At 31.9% G+C, this 13117-nt stretch overlaps 7 protein-coding genes across 7 annotated transcripts; 6 read left to right on the plus strand and 1 right to left on the minus strand. All coding sequences in view use genetic code 12, as the record gives it.

Annotated features, from left to right (window-relative positions):
- The first annotated feature begins 8 nt into the window (after positions 1-8).
- On the plus strand, positions 9-1854 carry TRM2 (Trm2p). The gene has a single exon (XM_064881711.1). It carries the CDS (start codon positions 131-133, stop codon positions 1811-1813), a length of 1683 nt encoding a protein of 560 aa, XP_064738592.1. The 5' UTR covers positions 9-130; the 3' UTR covers positions 1814-1854.
- Positions 1855-2010: 156 nt separating this feature from the next.
- On the plus strand, positions 2011-3013 carry RPS21B (40S ribosomal protein eS21). Its single transcript, XM_064884225.1, has 2 exons — positions 2011-2146; positions 2594-3013. Exons 1-2 carry the CDS (start codon positions 2123-2125, stop codon positions 2831-2833), a joined length of 264 nt encoding a protein of 87 aa, XP_064738593.1. The 5' UTR covers positions 2011-2122; the 3' UTR covers positions 2834-3013.
- Positions 3014-4494: 1481 nt separating this feature from the next.
- On the plus strand, positions 4495-6339 carry RJT21DRAFT_84882 (glycogenin glucosyltransferase; the record flags this gene model as incomplete). Its single annotated transcript, XM_064885420.1, has 1 exon — positions 4495-6339. One exon carries the CDS (start codon positions 4495-4497, stop codon positions 6337-6339), a length of 1845 nt encoding a protein of 614 aa, XP_064738594.1.
- A 402-nt stretch (positions 6340-6741) lies between these two features.
- TIF (translation initiation factor eIF4A) lies at positions 6742-8176 on the plus strand. The gene has a single exon (XM_064881712.1). The coding sequence runs from the start codon at positions 6837-6839 to the stop codon at positions 8028-8030; it is 1194 nt and encodes a 397-aa protein (XP_064738595.1). The 5' UTR covers positions 6742-6836; the 3' UTR covers positions 8031-8176.
- A 270-nt stretch (positions 8177-8446) lies between these two features.
- RJT21DRAFT_113968 (uncharacterized protein) lies at positions 8447-9334 on the plus strand (the record flags this gene model as incomplete). The annotated part of the gene is made up of 1 exon (XM_064880214.1): positions 8447-9334. One exon carries the CDS (start codon positions 8447-8449, stop codon positions 9332-9334), a length of 888 nt encoding a protein of 295 aa, XP_064738596.1.
- Positions 9335-9413: 79 nt separating this feature from the next.
- On the plus strand, positions 9414-10538 carry RJT21DRAFT_1286 (uncharacterized protein; the record flags this gene model as incomplete). Its single annotated transcript, XM_064882921.1, has 1 exon — positions 9414-10538. One exon carries the CDS (start codon positions 9414-9416, stop codon positions 10536-10538), a length of 1125 nt encoding a protein of 374 aa, XP_064738597.1.
- Positions 10539-11163: 625 nt separating this feature from the next.
- MRS7 (Mrs7p) lies at positions 11164-13061 on the minus strand. The gene has a single exon (XM_064881713.1). It carries the CDS (start codon positions 12858-12860, stop codon positions 11331-11333), a length of 1530 nt encoding a protein of 509 aa, XP_064738598.1. The 5' UTR covers positions 12861-13061; the 3' UTR covers positions 11164-11330.
- Between the last annotated feature and the right edge of the window lie 56 nt (positions 13062-13117).

Raw genomic sequence — 13117 nt, forward strand, 5'->3', positions numbered from 1 at the left:
GCTATATGCCTTAACAGGAGTAGTATAACGGTGGAAGTTGTATTTAATATCTTTCTTTCTTTCATCTAGTGTATTTTTATTGTGAATTTATAATTGCCATTGCTTAAGTGGTTTTATTAATTTTGTAGTTATGACAGATAAGAAGCGTCCTATATCTCCAGTAAATGGTGAGGTTGAGCATGAAATCATCAAGAAGCCTAATAATGGAAATGGAAATCATAAGAATAATAAAAAAATTATAAAAAGAAAGTATAAGGCTAAAGATGTTGATCCTACTGCCCCATTGGGAGTTTTACAATTTGAAATTGATGAAATCTTATCGAATCATCAATTAACTCGAGAAGATATCACCAATAATATGAGTGGAATATTAAATGATGAAACTATTCAAAAAATATATCATAGAATAGTTTCAGATGTAACTATTGAATCACTTAGTTCTAATGGTGATGGTTTAGCATTAATTCCTCATCCAGATCCTACAAAAAAATTCCAAATTGTTATAGTTCCATTTGGATTACCAGGTGATAAAGTAGAAATAAGAGTATTTAAATCTCATCCATTATATGCTGAATCTGATCTTTTAAATATAATCCAGGCTTCAGAATATAGAGATGATTCACTTATTAATTGTAAATACTTTGGTAAGTGTTCTGGATGTCAATATCAGAATGTTAATTATGATCAACAATTAATATTTAAAAGAAAAACAATCGAAAATGCATATAAATTCTTAGCTCCACTCTTATCAGCAACTAAGGGGGCATTACCTTCTGTAAGATCCACAGAACCATCTCCATTGCAATACAAATATCGTACTAAATTAACTCCTCATTTCAATATACCATTCAAAAAGGTAGTAGAAGAAAGACCTAATCTTGGGTTTGGATCAAAGGGAAGACCAACATGGAGAAAAGATGTAGATATAAAAGATGGATCCATATTGGATATTGAAGAATGTGTCATAGGTACTCCAATAATTAATCAAGGAATGACAAATGAAAGAGCTAGATTCTCTCAAGAGTTTAAAAAATATAAGAAAGGTGCCACAATCTTACTTAGAGAAGATACAAAAGTTATTGACAAAGATGAAGAAATAATATTAGCTCCAGGATCAGGATCCACAGACGTAAATGGAGAGATCTCTCATTTACAATCACAATTACCAGAAAAGCAATTAGTTAAAACATGCGTAACAGCTTCTAGACAAATTGTTAAGGAATACGTTGATGGCTATACTTTCGAATTCTCTGCTGGTGAATTTTTCCAAAATAACAATTCTATTCTACCAAGAGTAATAGATTATGTCAGATCAAATTTGTCAATTGACGAAAATGATGCTAAAGATTCAAATTATTTGGTTGATGCTTATTGTGGCTCAGGTTTATTTTCAATTACTTGTTCTCAGAACGTCTCCAAAGTTATTGGAGTTGAAGTATCGGCTGATTCTGTTAAGTTTGCAGAACGTAATGCTGCCTCCAATAAGATTGAAAATGCTAAATTCATAGTCGGTAAAGCAGAAGAGATTTTTAAGAGTATCGACACTCCTGCTGATCGTACTTCTGTAATCTTAGATCCACCTAGAAAAGGTTGTGATGATGTTTTCTTAAATCAATTATCTGATTATAACCCTGCCAAAATAGTGTATATTAGTTGTAACGTTCATTCTCAAGCCAGAGATGTCGATTGGTTCATTAACAAGACAGATAATGGTAATAAATATTACGTTGAAAGCATTAAGGGATTTGACTTCTTCCCTCAAACTCATCATGTTGAGAGTGTCGCAGTATTGGCATTAAAAAAACAGGATTAGAATAATATATAATTTAATGATAAGGACAGTTTTAAATAAATTACTACTATACTGTAACTTCTTCTATCAATTTTGCAACCGTAGAGCAGGATTGAAATATTGTAGTGTGTCACGTGACAATAGAATCAATTAGGGCTACAGACCTGATAATAGTGCGTGTAAAAGTTAAACTCACGCACAAAATTAACAGTGTGAGGGAAGTGCGACAATGAAAATTTTTGATGAATATTAAAATTATACAAGACAGTTTAACTTGAAGGTCTTCTTCTAGTCTTTTGATACATATACCATAAACACATATCAACCAAAATGGAAAACGATAAAGGTCAATTAGTAAGTACCTAATAGAGAAGTGGAAGCAAGTTGAAACTAAGAATGAAGATTAATCATTGATTAAGATGTGGAAGATAAATATCTACGAACAGTAATATGTCAAATGTGTAGAGAACAAGTAAACAGGAATAATGAAAGTTATCAGAGAAGCAACTACATATATTAGAGAATAATGTACCGAATCAATGAATAAGTTAATATAGTCTGAGGTCAACCACATCACAGTGTCGTATCATTTCATTTCAACCGTAATTCTATGTTATATATTTAGATCAAATTAAGTCATCAAGAGTTTAACCAAGACTTCAGTAAGGCGAAGAAAAGAAATACTTCAATATGAATATACCTGTAACACAAATCATGATGAAATCATGATGAAATCGTATTCGTCCCTAGTTTCAACATACAATATAGAATAACGAAATAAATACTAACATTAATTTTTAGGTTGAATTATACGTCCCAAGAAAGTGTTCTGCCACCAACAGAATCATCAAGGCCAAGGATCACGCCTCCGTCCAAATTAACATTGCCAATGTTGACGAAGAAGGAAGAGCTATTGCTGGTTCCAACGTCACTTACGCTTTATCCGGTTACATCAGAGGTAGAGGTGAAGCTGACGATTCTTTAAACAGATTAGCCCAACAAGACGGTTTATTAAAGAACGTCTGGTCTTACTCCCGTTAAGAAGAACGAGTAAAAAGGTGCATTAGTTGTATATTTATAAAAAATCTTCTAACTTTTTAATATAAACGTTTATTACAGGAAAACAAAGTGTTCAATAGCCAAATCAAGCGACAGTACATTCATAACGATAACGATAACGATATACACATTGAAAAGAAGTTCAAAAAATATTTATTCATTCAGGATAATAATATTAATTAACCACATGTTTCATGATCGCTTCTATTTTATTATTCATGTATGAAGTCATAAAACACAAAATACTTCTACATATTAATCATGTATATCAGTTTCTTTTGAATATCACTGGTCAATCAGCTTGGTTTGGTAAAATTATTAGTTGTAGTCATAGTAGTAATTCATCCCTTTATGTATTCTATTAAAAGCGCAAAGCCTACGCTGGTATGCCGAGAACTTGCGTTCCCTCTTGCATATACAGGAAGATTCTTCCATGCGGACCTCCCAAAAAAGATCTGATCGCCAAAAAGAGCAATAAATTGATAATTACGGGAAACGAGGGTTCCCAAATGGGGGTGTAACATCCAGCGAAGTAGAAAATTTCATTATTCTATTCAACCGTATGATACCCCTAGAGTTTTACCTAACTGGAAACGCTATTTTTTTGAAAAATATTCTTAAATTATCATTACAATGCGATTGTAGATAATAACAATGTAAACACTTGACTAGGTAAGCGAACACAAAACACAGTTATATGAAATAAGTACATTCACAGTTTGATAAAGTGGTAGATGATTTCTTACCGGGATGTACCGCTTCATTAAACTGTCCATACCCCTTCATACAAACTATGTGGTAGAAATTCCCTTCCGCTCATTTCGCAATTTATAGGGCGAGGTGTGGGCATTCCGCCGGCACTTTAGGGAAAACAAAAGTATATTTGGCATTAAATTACCACATTGGATTTATTATTATTATTATTATTATTTATTAATTAAGTAATATAGTTTAATTGTGTGGTAATGCCGTAGCTTCGGTTTTTCGCTCCTATTACCTATCATATTTATGCTTTTAAACAACAACAAATAGTAATTAAATAAATAAATAATAAATAAACAAACAAATAAATAAATAAATAAATAAATAAATAAATAAATAAATAAATAAATAAATAAATAAATAAATAAATAAAATAGACAAACCAGCGATTACAAATGCATATATTAAAGTTTAACCAGTTGAACTTATACATCGTTGGCTATCTAATGTTCTTATCGCTAGAGAACTCTATAACTTAACCTATTTAGTTGCAATTATTCAACTTGTTGTGATAGTACCTGAACTTCCCCCCCAAGAAATTCCCCAACGTAGTCGCACCACTCCACCAACAGAAAAAGCCCAACCATCTTTAAAACTCCAATTACCCCTTAAATATTTATTTAGAGGATTAAGTTGTGTGTGTGGGTGGAAAAAGGTCAATCCTGCTGGGGGTATATATATATTTATAAGTAATGCATTCTATTGAATTTATAGAATTTATATTTATATATAGAATTTATATTAACCATATATAGCATTTACAGCATTTATAGCTTGACGTTTAACATCGTCTGCTAAGTCATTAATAAAGGTCAGTTCGAGCGAACCAACCCCCCCCCCCTCCGGTAATTAGCGGAACTTTTTCTTTCTATGCTCATATAATGACGCTGGCTATATTCACTCTTTTATACACTCCAAGTTATCTTCCTGGAGCACTTGTACTAGGTTCAACTTTGAAAAGGTTATTAGCACAACAGCAACTGCCTAATGGAATTGAAACAGGCATATTAATAGATAAACTGAAATTTACTTCTCATCAACTCAACTTATTGGGACAATTTTATGACACATTTGTCGATGTTAATCCTTTACAATCAACCATTACTGATAAATTAAATAATGATTTAGGTAGACCCGAATTAGATAAAACATTTACAAAAATTAACCTTTGGTCTTTAATCCATTATGATAAAATATTATATTTAGATTCCGATACTTTACCATTATTACCATCAGATCCTGATCAAGGTTCAGTTGTAGATTTATTACTGTTAGATTTTCCCAAATTTAAAATCTTAGCTGCTCCTGATAGTGGATTCCCCGATATTTTTAATTCAGGAGTATTTGTTTTAAAACCCAATTTAAATGATTATACTATTTTAGATAGTTTGGTCCGAGAATCAGTTACAAATCCTCATGTTTCATTTGATGGTGCTGATCAAGGTTTACTTAATCAATATTTCAATACCCAACCGGATTGGGTTAGATCATTATTATCACAAGGTAAACTGGATGTATCAGAAGCTACAACAACATCTGGATCCAATTGGGTTAAAATCCCATTCTTATACAATGTAACACCTTCTGCTCAATATGAATATTTACCAGCCTATAAGCATTTTACTACATTTAATCCAGAATTTCCTCCTTCAAATCCAGTGGATATTCCAATTTCTAGTGAAGGTGGTGAACAAGAAGATTCAGATAAGCCAATACTTGAATCAACTTTTGATACTTTGAATAGATACCATTCAACTGCACTTACTTTCATTCAAAGTGGACCCTCTCAAGTTAAATTGATTCATTTTATTGGTCCTTACAAACCCTGGAAACTGAGTTCTACAGCCACCGGTATTCATAGAGATTGGTGGAAAGTATGGATCGAAACATTTGGAGAAAAATCTGTTGATGAAATCATTAATCTTGATACAACTCCATATACTTTTGAAGCAATCCAAGAAACTCATGAGGATAACATTAAAGTGTATGTAGCTCCTCCTGAAACATACGAAGAGCCTACTTCAGAAGAGCCGGAAACAGTATTCACTCCAGCAACTTTATTAGATCCTTCCAATTATCAAAGATATGAGGATACTATTGTTCCAAGTGTTGATTCGTTGTGGGACCCAGCCAAAGAACCACCTCCTGTACATGATGATGGTTCATCTACTTATCATGCTCCATATGTTATGGAACAAAGTATGAGGTCATTTACTAATCAGTGGGATGAACAGGAACATTCAGAGCCTCCTCACTATGAAGAACCTGCACCACCTCCACCACCTCAATACCACGAGGAACCTGCACCTCTTCCTACACCACCACCACAAGTTGAACCAGTACATGTAGAAGTACCCAAATTTGCATACTCGCATTATGCTGAACCAGAAAGAGTATTTGATTCCAGTTCTGATTACTTCCCACAACATCGTTTGCAACCTCTTGAGAAGATTGATATCATCAAGGAAGAACAGGAATCGCAAAGTATCAATGGTATTGGAGAAAATGTGACTGAATTCATTGATTTCAATGAAAGATTAACTAAATTAGGTATTATTGAGGAGAGAGATGGATTTGAAGATATTTATGAAGAGAATGTGGAAAATATCGACGCAGAAGAAGAAGTCACCACTCACGATACCGAAGATGACAGATCGGATATTCCAAAGTTGTTCCCATGGGAATTCAGACAGTCTCATCAACATGTTGAAAGAGTCTTTGAGTAGATTTCTTAAGGCATTAACAAATCACTAATTAATTAACTAATTATTTAACTAACTAACTAACTTAAATTCATTCACTACTCTCATCAAAACTTACTGCATATGCATACTCTCCGTTCTATCGTTAATGATTAATTGCTCATTATTTATTATTAGAAAATATATTGTCATACCAACCATTGTAGTACGAAATATTGTAGCCTTGTATTGATATAGTGATGCTAGTATTATAGAACTGTAGTACTATAGAATCACTATAGTTGTGACATTTTACATTTTAATGGCTGCCAAAATGTCTATTTATGTCCTCCCTCCTATGCGACTTTATAGACGCTGCGGAAATTTGGTGGGTGCTTACCCGGACGTGAAAAATTTTACGCTAACAATTTGAGTGATGAATCAGGGAACGGGTACAAAAAAAATATATATCAAAATGGTTGAATAGTTAAGGATATAAGCTAGAATTAACCTAGTAAAAACTATTAGATTATTATATCAATATGGCCTCCGAAGGTATTACTGAAATCGATACTAACTTAATTGAAACTAACTATGACAATGTTGTCTATAAGTTTGATGATTTAAACTTGAAACAAAATATTGTTAGAGGTATTTTCGGTTATGGTTATGAAAATCCATCTGCTATTCAACAAAGAGCTATTTTACCAATTACTGAAGGTCGTGATGTTTTAGCTCAAGCTCAATCTGGTACTGGTAAAACTGCCACTTTCACTATTTCTGCTTTACAAAGAATTGATGAAAATCAAAAGGCTACTCAAGCTTTAATTTTAGCTCCAACTAGAGAATTAGCTTTACAAATTAAAAATGTTATTACTTCTATTGGTTTATATTTAAAGGTAACTGTTCATGCTTCTATTGGTGGTACTCCATTAAATGAAGATATTGAAGCCTTTAGATCTGGTGTACAAATTGTTGTTGGTACTCCAGGTAGAGTTCTCGATATGATTGAAAGAAGATTCTTTAAAACTGATCAAGTTAAGATGTTTATCTTAGATGAAGCCGATGAAATGTTATCATCTGGTTTTAAAGAACAAATCTATAACATTTTCCGTTTATTACCAGAAACTACTCAAGTTGTTTTATTATCTGCTACTATGCCTCAAGATGTTTTAGAAGTTACTACTAAATTTATGAATAACCCAGTTAGAATCTTAGTTAAAAAAGATGAATTAACTTTAGAAGGTATTAAACAATTCTATATTAATGTTGAATTAGAAGATTATAAATTTGATTGTTTATGTGATTTATATGATTCTATCTCTGTCACTCAAGCTGTTATTTTCTGTAACACTAGATCTAAAGTTGAATCTTTAACTAATAAATTAAAGGGTGAAAACTTTACTGTTTCTGCCATTCATGCTGATTTACAACAATCTGAAAGAGACACTATCATGAAGGAATTCAGATCTGGTTCATCAAGAATTTTGATCTCTACTGATTTATTAGCTAGAGGTATTGATGTTCAACAAGTTTCCTTAGTCATTAACTATGATTTACCAACCAACAAAGAAAACTATATCCACAGAATCGGTAGAGGTGGTCGTTTCGGTAGAAAGGGTGTAGCCATTAACTTTGTTACCGATAGAGATGTTGGTATGATGAGAGAAATTGAAAAGTTCTACTCTACTCAAATTGAAGAAATGCCAGCTGATATTGGTGCTTTATTCAGTTAAGTTAAGTCAAGTTAACTTTTTAATATCATCTTGTTTAATGTATTTTAGTTCCATAAACGCTCATTTATGGGCTCAAATCTTCTCTTATATATCATTCAAACTTCATCCCAATTAGGAATGTCTAATATAGTTTTTATCATTTAAGCAATAACTAGTAGTTTGTAGCTGATTTATCTACGCGAAAAACAATGATCCCAAAATGCGCATGCCTCTTCAGTATATGAAACGCATACAACAAATTAGTGACAATTATAGAGAATTAGTGATAAGTAATTTAGCGACCATTAGAGACTAGAATTTTAAAAAAAGGTAAACAACAGAAGCTTGCAGCAACATAGCGAGTATATAGTATATAACATAAAATTTAGTTAAAACTACTTGACTATAAATAATACAACACTCCCTACAATATATATATGAGTTGGCGAAGTAACCTTCCAGGCTCATATCCTGTTAATCCTCCTACATCTCCAGGATTACTTAGAGATCCCAATTCTAATGTCGTAGCGTCAAAGGTATTAGAACATGATCTTTTAGAGGGATTCGAAGAGAAATATATCATGAATCAAAAGAGTAAACATCAACTGAATATCTTTTCTCAATTAGATAATCTAGTATACATATTAGTAGGGTATCAATTTATAAAATATGCACATTCGGCATGTCTACTACCAATATTATTACATATATCATTACAGAAAGTTGTTGGTAATCAAGTTGTACGAAATAATAGTAATGGAAGAGTGGGTGGAATACTAGGGTTATTAATGTTAGCCAATGATGATGATGATATTGATCTTGAACTAAGAAATCAAATAAAGGATATAGTAATGACAAAAACTTGTTCGGCCATTTATTGGAAAACTGTATTTACCATATTTTATCATAGTTTATTTATTATGGCATGGGTAATGCCTATAACTAATCATAATAGATTAAGCCAAATAGAACATGGAACTTGGTGGTTTATATCATTTATTGGTGAAGATACACCTAATGATATTACATCCACTTCCAGTTATTGGACCAAACTAAGTAAATTAGGATTACCAGGTTTGATTATAACTGATCTTATTATATTATTTATACAATTGGTACTATACCAATGCATTTATAAACAATCTACATATTTAAATCAAGATAGAAGTATAAATGAAAGAGAAATCTTTTTAGTTAGGGCAGTAGGTGATTCAGGTAAAGCAGATGATAGTATCAATATTCATGCAGAGTATCCTTTAGTATTGAAAGTGAAATTGTATGAATGTTTTATGTCTGAAGCATTTATACCGGATATTCACCAGTAGGAAATTAATACATATAAAATTTTGCGATATACAAAACAAGTATAATTGTATGTAGAAGTAAACAAATTGATTCAATAACATGAACCAATTGAGTAAATGGAAGTGCGGAAGGCGAATAATTCATATTAAAACGAGATATTTAACAACACAGTCAGAAAATAATTGGTTATCGTTCCCATTCCAAATTGGGTATCCATATCTCAGTCCCGAGTTGCAGAAGGAGAAGGATGAGATACATCGTAAACTATTTCCAGAAGTAGATCCCAACACAAATGTTGATGTGGATATGCTTTCGATATCAGAAAGACTTGAATACGAACGAAGTAAAATCAAATATTCATATCCTAAACCGGAAAGGTTAACAGGATTTGCATTGTTTAAGCTGCAATATTCTACTACTCATTTCGATCCAAATGCCATATGGAATAAACTCCCACAAGAGAGTCAGTTATTATTTGATCATAGTCCTAATCTTGATAGACTACATCAAGAGAATATAAGAGTATGGCAGGGATATGAAGTAGTTGATTATCTCAAACGTACCCTGTCTAAACATGATTTTAATCCATACCCATTTCTGGGACTATATCCTTGGGAGATTGTGAAGGATAAGTTAAGAGATAGAGTTCATCATGAACATAAGATTGAAGCTTTTGAATTGGACTATTATGATAAGTTGATAGACGAAGCTTTCGATACTAGCACTAGATCAGCAGAATCAATATTTCATACACAACTACAAGCACAAGATCCCCATCAATTACATAAACCTGAGGAAATTACAAAATTGTACAATTCTTTACGATCAGAGGAGAAACAGATATATGAAGATATGGCTAATAGGCATTTTGAGCATCTTCTATCATGGTCAGTAATTGAATTTTACAACCAGGCACGCTTTCGAAAATTTTGGAATGATTTCATGTACAATACGACAATTGAAAAGAGACCACTACTTGAAGCTTTGAAAGAATGGAAATCTATGTCTGATAATGAAAGGAAACAGTATAATAAAGCGTCTCGTGAAAGAATAGACAAAGAAGGACCCTTAGATATTCAGACTGCCATGGTCATGGATTATATTTATTACGTTGGAGGAGTAGAAGGTGTTCAAGACTATCATTGGTTTCCTGATATGATCCAATCTACTCCAAGATTTTTATACCTCAGTAAATGTTATACAGAAACTAAGTCGACTTGGTAGGGACACTGCCGCCACAAAATTGGAAAAATTTCAGAAGACGCGTAGCTTTCTTAACTTCTACTTTTTGATAACCTCTTGTCGATCTTGTTGATTTTCTTTTAATATTAGCACTACAGTATATAATAATAAATAATATTAAGACCATGACCACCGAAATTGAACCAGTAGTTAAGAAACAAAAAATTGAAGAAACATTACAAGTATTTTTACGTTCTGAAAATGCTAAATTACCTACTAAAGGTTCAGCCTTAGCTGCTGGATATGATTTATATTCATCAGAAGCTGCAATTATTCCTGCTCAAGGTCAAGGATTAGTTGCTACTGATGTTTCTATAATTGTTCCTATTGGAACTTATGGTAGAGTAGCTCCAAGATCAGGTTTAGCTGTTAAACACGGAATTTCAACCGGTGCAGGTGTTATAGATGCTGATTATCGTGGTGAAGTTAAAATTGTATTATTTAATCATTCTCAAAAGGATTTTACTATTGAAAAGGGTGATAGAATTGCTCAATTGGTATTAGAAAAAATTGTTAATGCTGAAATTCAACAAATAACTGCTGAACAATTGGATTCAACTGAAAGAGGTGCTGGTGGATTTGGATCTACTGGAAAGAACTAAGTGTAAGTGTATTATATAATAACTTAAATAATGAATAAATATTTATATAAAGAATTAAAATAATGTTATTTAAAATTAGTGTATATGATAGGATTATAGATGTGGAAGGGTAATGAGTAATAAAATATAAAATGAGAAATGAGAAATGAATGAATTCATTCACACTAACTGATTACTTTTTAACTTCAGTAGTGGATTGTGATTCACTTTCATCTTTATGTTTACTCTCTTTTTCAGTATCAGCCTTTTGTTCTTCTTCAGGTTCAATCTTCATACCTTCGTTAGCAGTATCTTCATATTCATCTAATTTAATATTATCCTTAACTTGATTAACAGTATCTTTTTCTCTCAAATTTTCTTCTTGAATCATTTCATCTTGTTCCTTCAACATATTCAATTTCAATTTGGAATCATCAGATAATTCTAATTTAGCTACATTATAAACTTCATCAGGAATTGATGATAATACAGCTAATAATGCATCATAATATGTTTCAATACTATGAGCTTTATCACCATATGTATAAGTAGATGATAAAATCAATAAAGTTGAAGGAATTTTTTGTCTTAATCTTAAATCTAACCAAGTAGATAAATCTTCTCTTAATCTAGCTGGTGATACATCGGTAGTTTTAATACCTCTTTGAGAACATGCAATTTGTAATTCAGGAATAGTTAAAGAATCTACTCCTTCATAATCAATGGCTTTATCATCCTTAATAATAGTAAGTAAACGATGTCTAATTTGATAACGTAAAATAGAATCAGTTCCAAATGGTCTTAATGACATATATTTAGTCATAGCAACTAATTGAGGACGAGATAAATTATCTAAAACTTGATCATTTTTAAATAATCTAGCAACCTTAATTAAATGTTCTCTTGTTGGATTCATTCCAAGAGATATGGTTTCAAAAAATGACACGAAAGCTTCTTTTTCTTCTTCAGTAATCTTTTTTGATAATTTTAATCCTGATTCTTCCATAGTTTTTTTAATGAATTCAGAAGCAGATACTCTAGTTTTAGATAAAATATTTCTCTTTTTAATTCTATCTTGTTTAGATTCATAAGTTGATGGAAGTAAGTTTGGGAATAATTTTAAAGCAATAGGTAATAACAATTCTGCGAAAGGAACTAATATAAACATAGAAAATGGTACTAAACGTACTACATCAGTTAAAGTTCTTTGTAATTGATTTGATTCTCTTCTAGATAATGCATATCCTGACATATACTTTATAAGTAATTTAGTTGAAACTTTTAATTCATATCCTAATAATTTAGTTCCAGCCCAATAATGCTGTACTTCATGTTTAACTTTATCCCATATACTTTGTTTGGGTTTGACTGATCCATTTTCAACCGGAATAACTTCTGTATCTACAGTACCTTTTATAATTTCTTTAGTACCTTGTTCTGCATTCTTTTCTATTACCGTCTTTTCTTCGGATTTACTTGAATTTGAATTAGTTGGTTTACTTGTATTATTTGAATTAGTAGATTTAGTGGTTTGATATCTTACTTGAGACTGTACAGGATTGAAGTTTATGATACTTCTATATGTATGAGAATGCAAACTATAAGTTAAACTTATTGGTAATTTACTACTAGTGGTAGTCGTATAACTTCTTCTAGTTATTCCCGTAGTAAGACGTCCTATATTTTTCAAATTTCCACTGGAAATTACGGCTGACGATGTCATTTTCAATTCTACCAATTTCGTAAACCACTAGAGGGATTGTGGAGATAATGAGAAAAAGATTTGATAACAATTTAGGGAGAGTTTGCTAACAAAATTGACGACGAACGATATAATTTAGATGTAACTGGTGTGATCCAGGCAGTTTGCAGAAAGCCATTTGGGAACGAATTTTTCGGAGGCAGAGGCAAAAAAATGAGTGGGCTGGCGACACGACCGGCAGCAATATAACCGATCATGTGATCTGTGTCACGATACTT

Source organism: Scheffersomyces amazonensis, assembly GCF_036850825.1.
Source record: "Scheffersomyces amazonensis strain UFMG-HMD-26.3 chromosome Unknown RJT21scaffold_3, whole genome shotgun sequence".
Lineage (NCBI taxonomy): Eukaryota > Fungi > Ascomycota > Pichiomycetes > Serinales > Debaryomycetaceae > Scheffersomyces > Scheffersomyces amazonensis.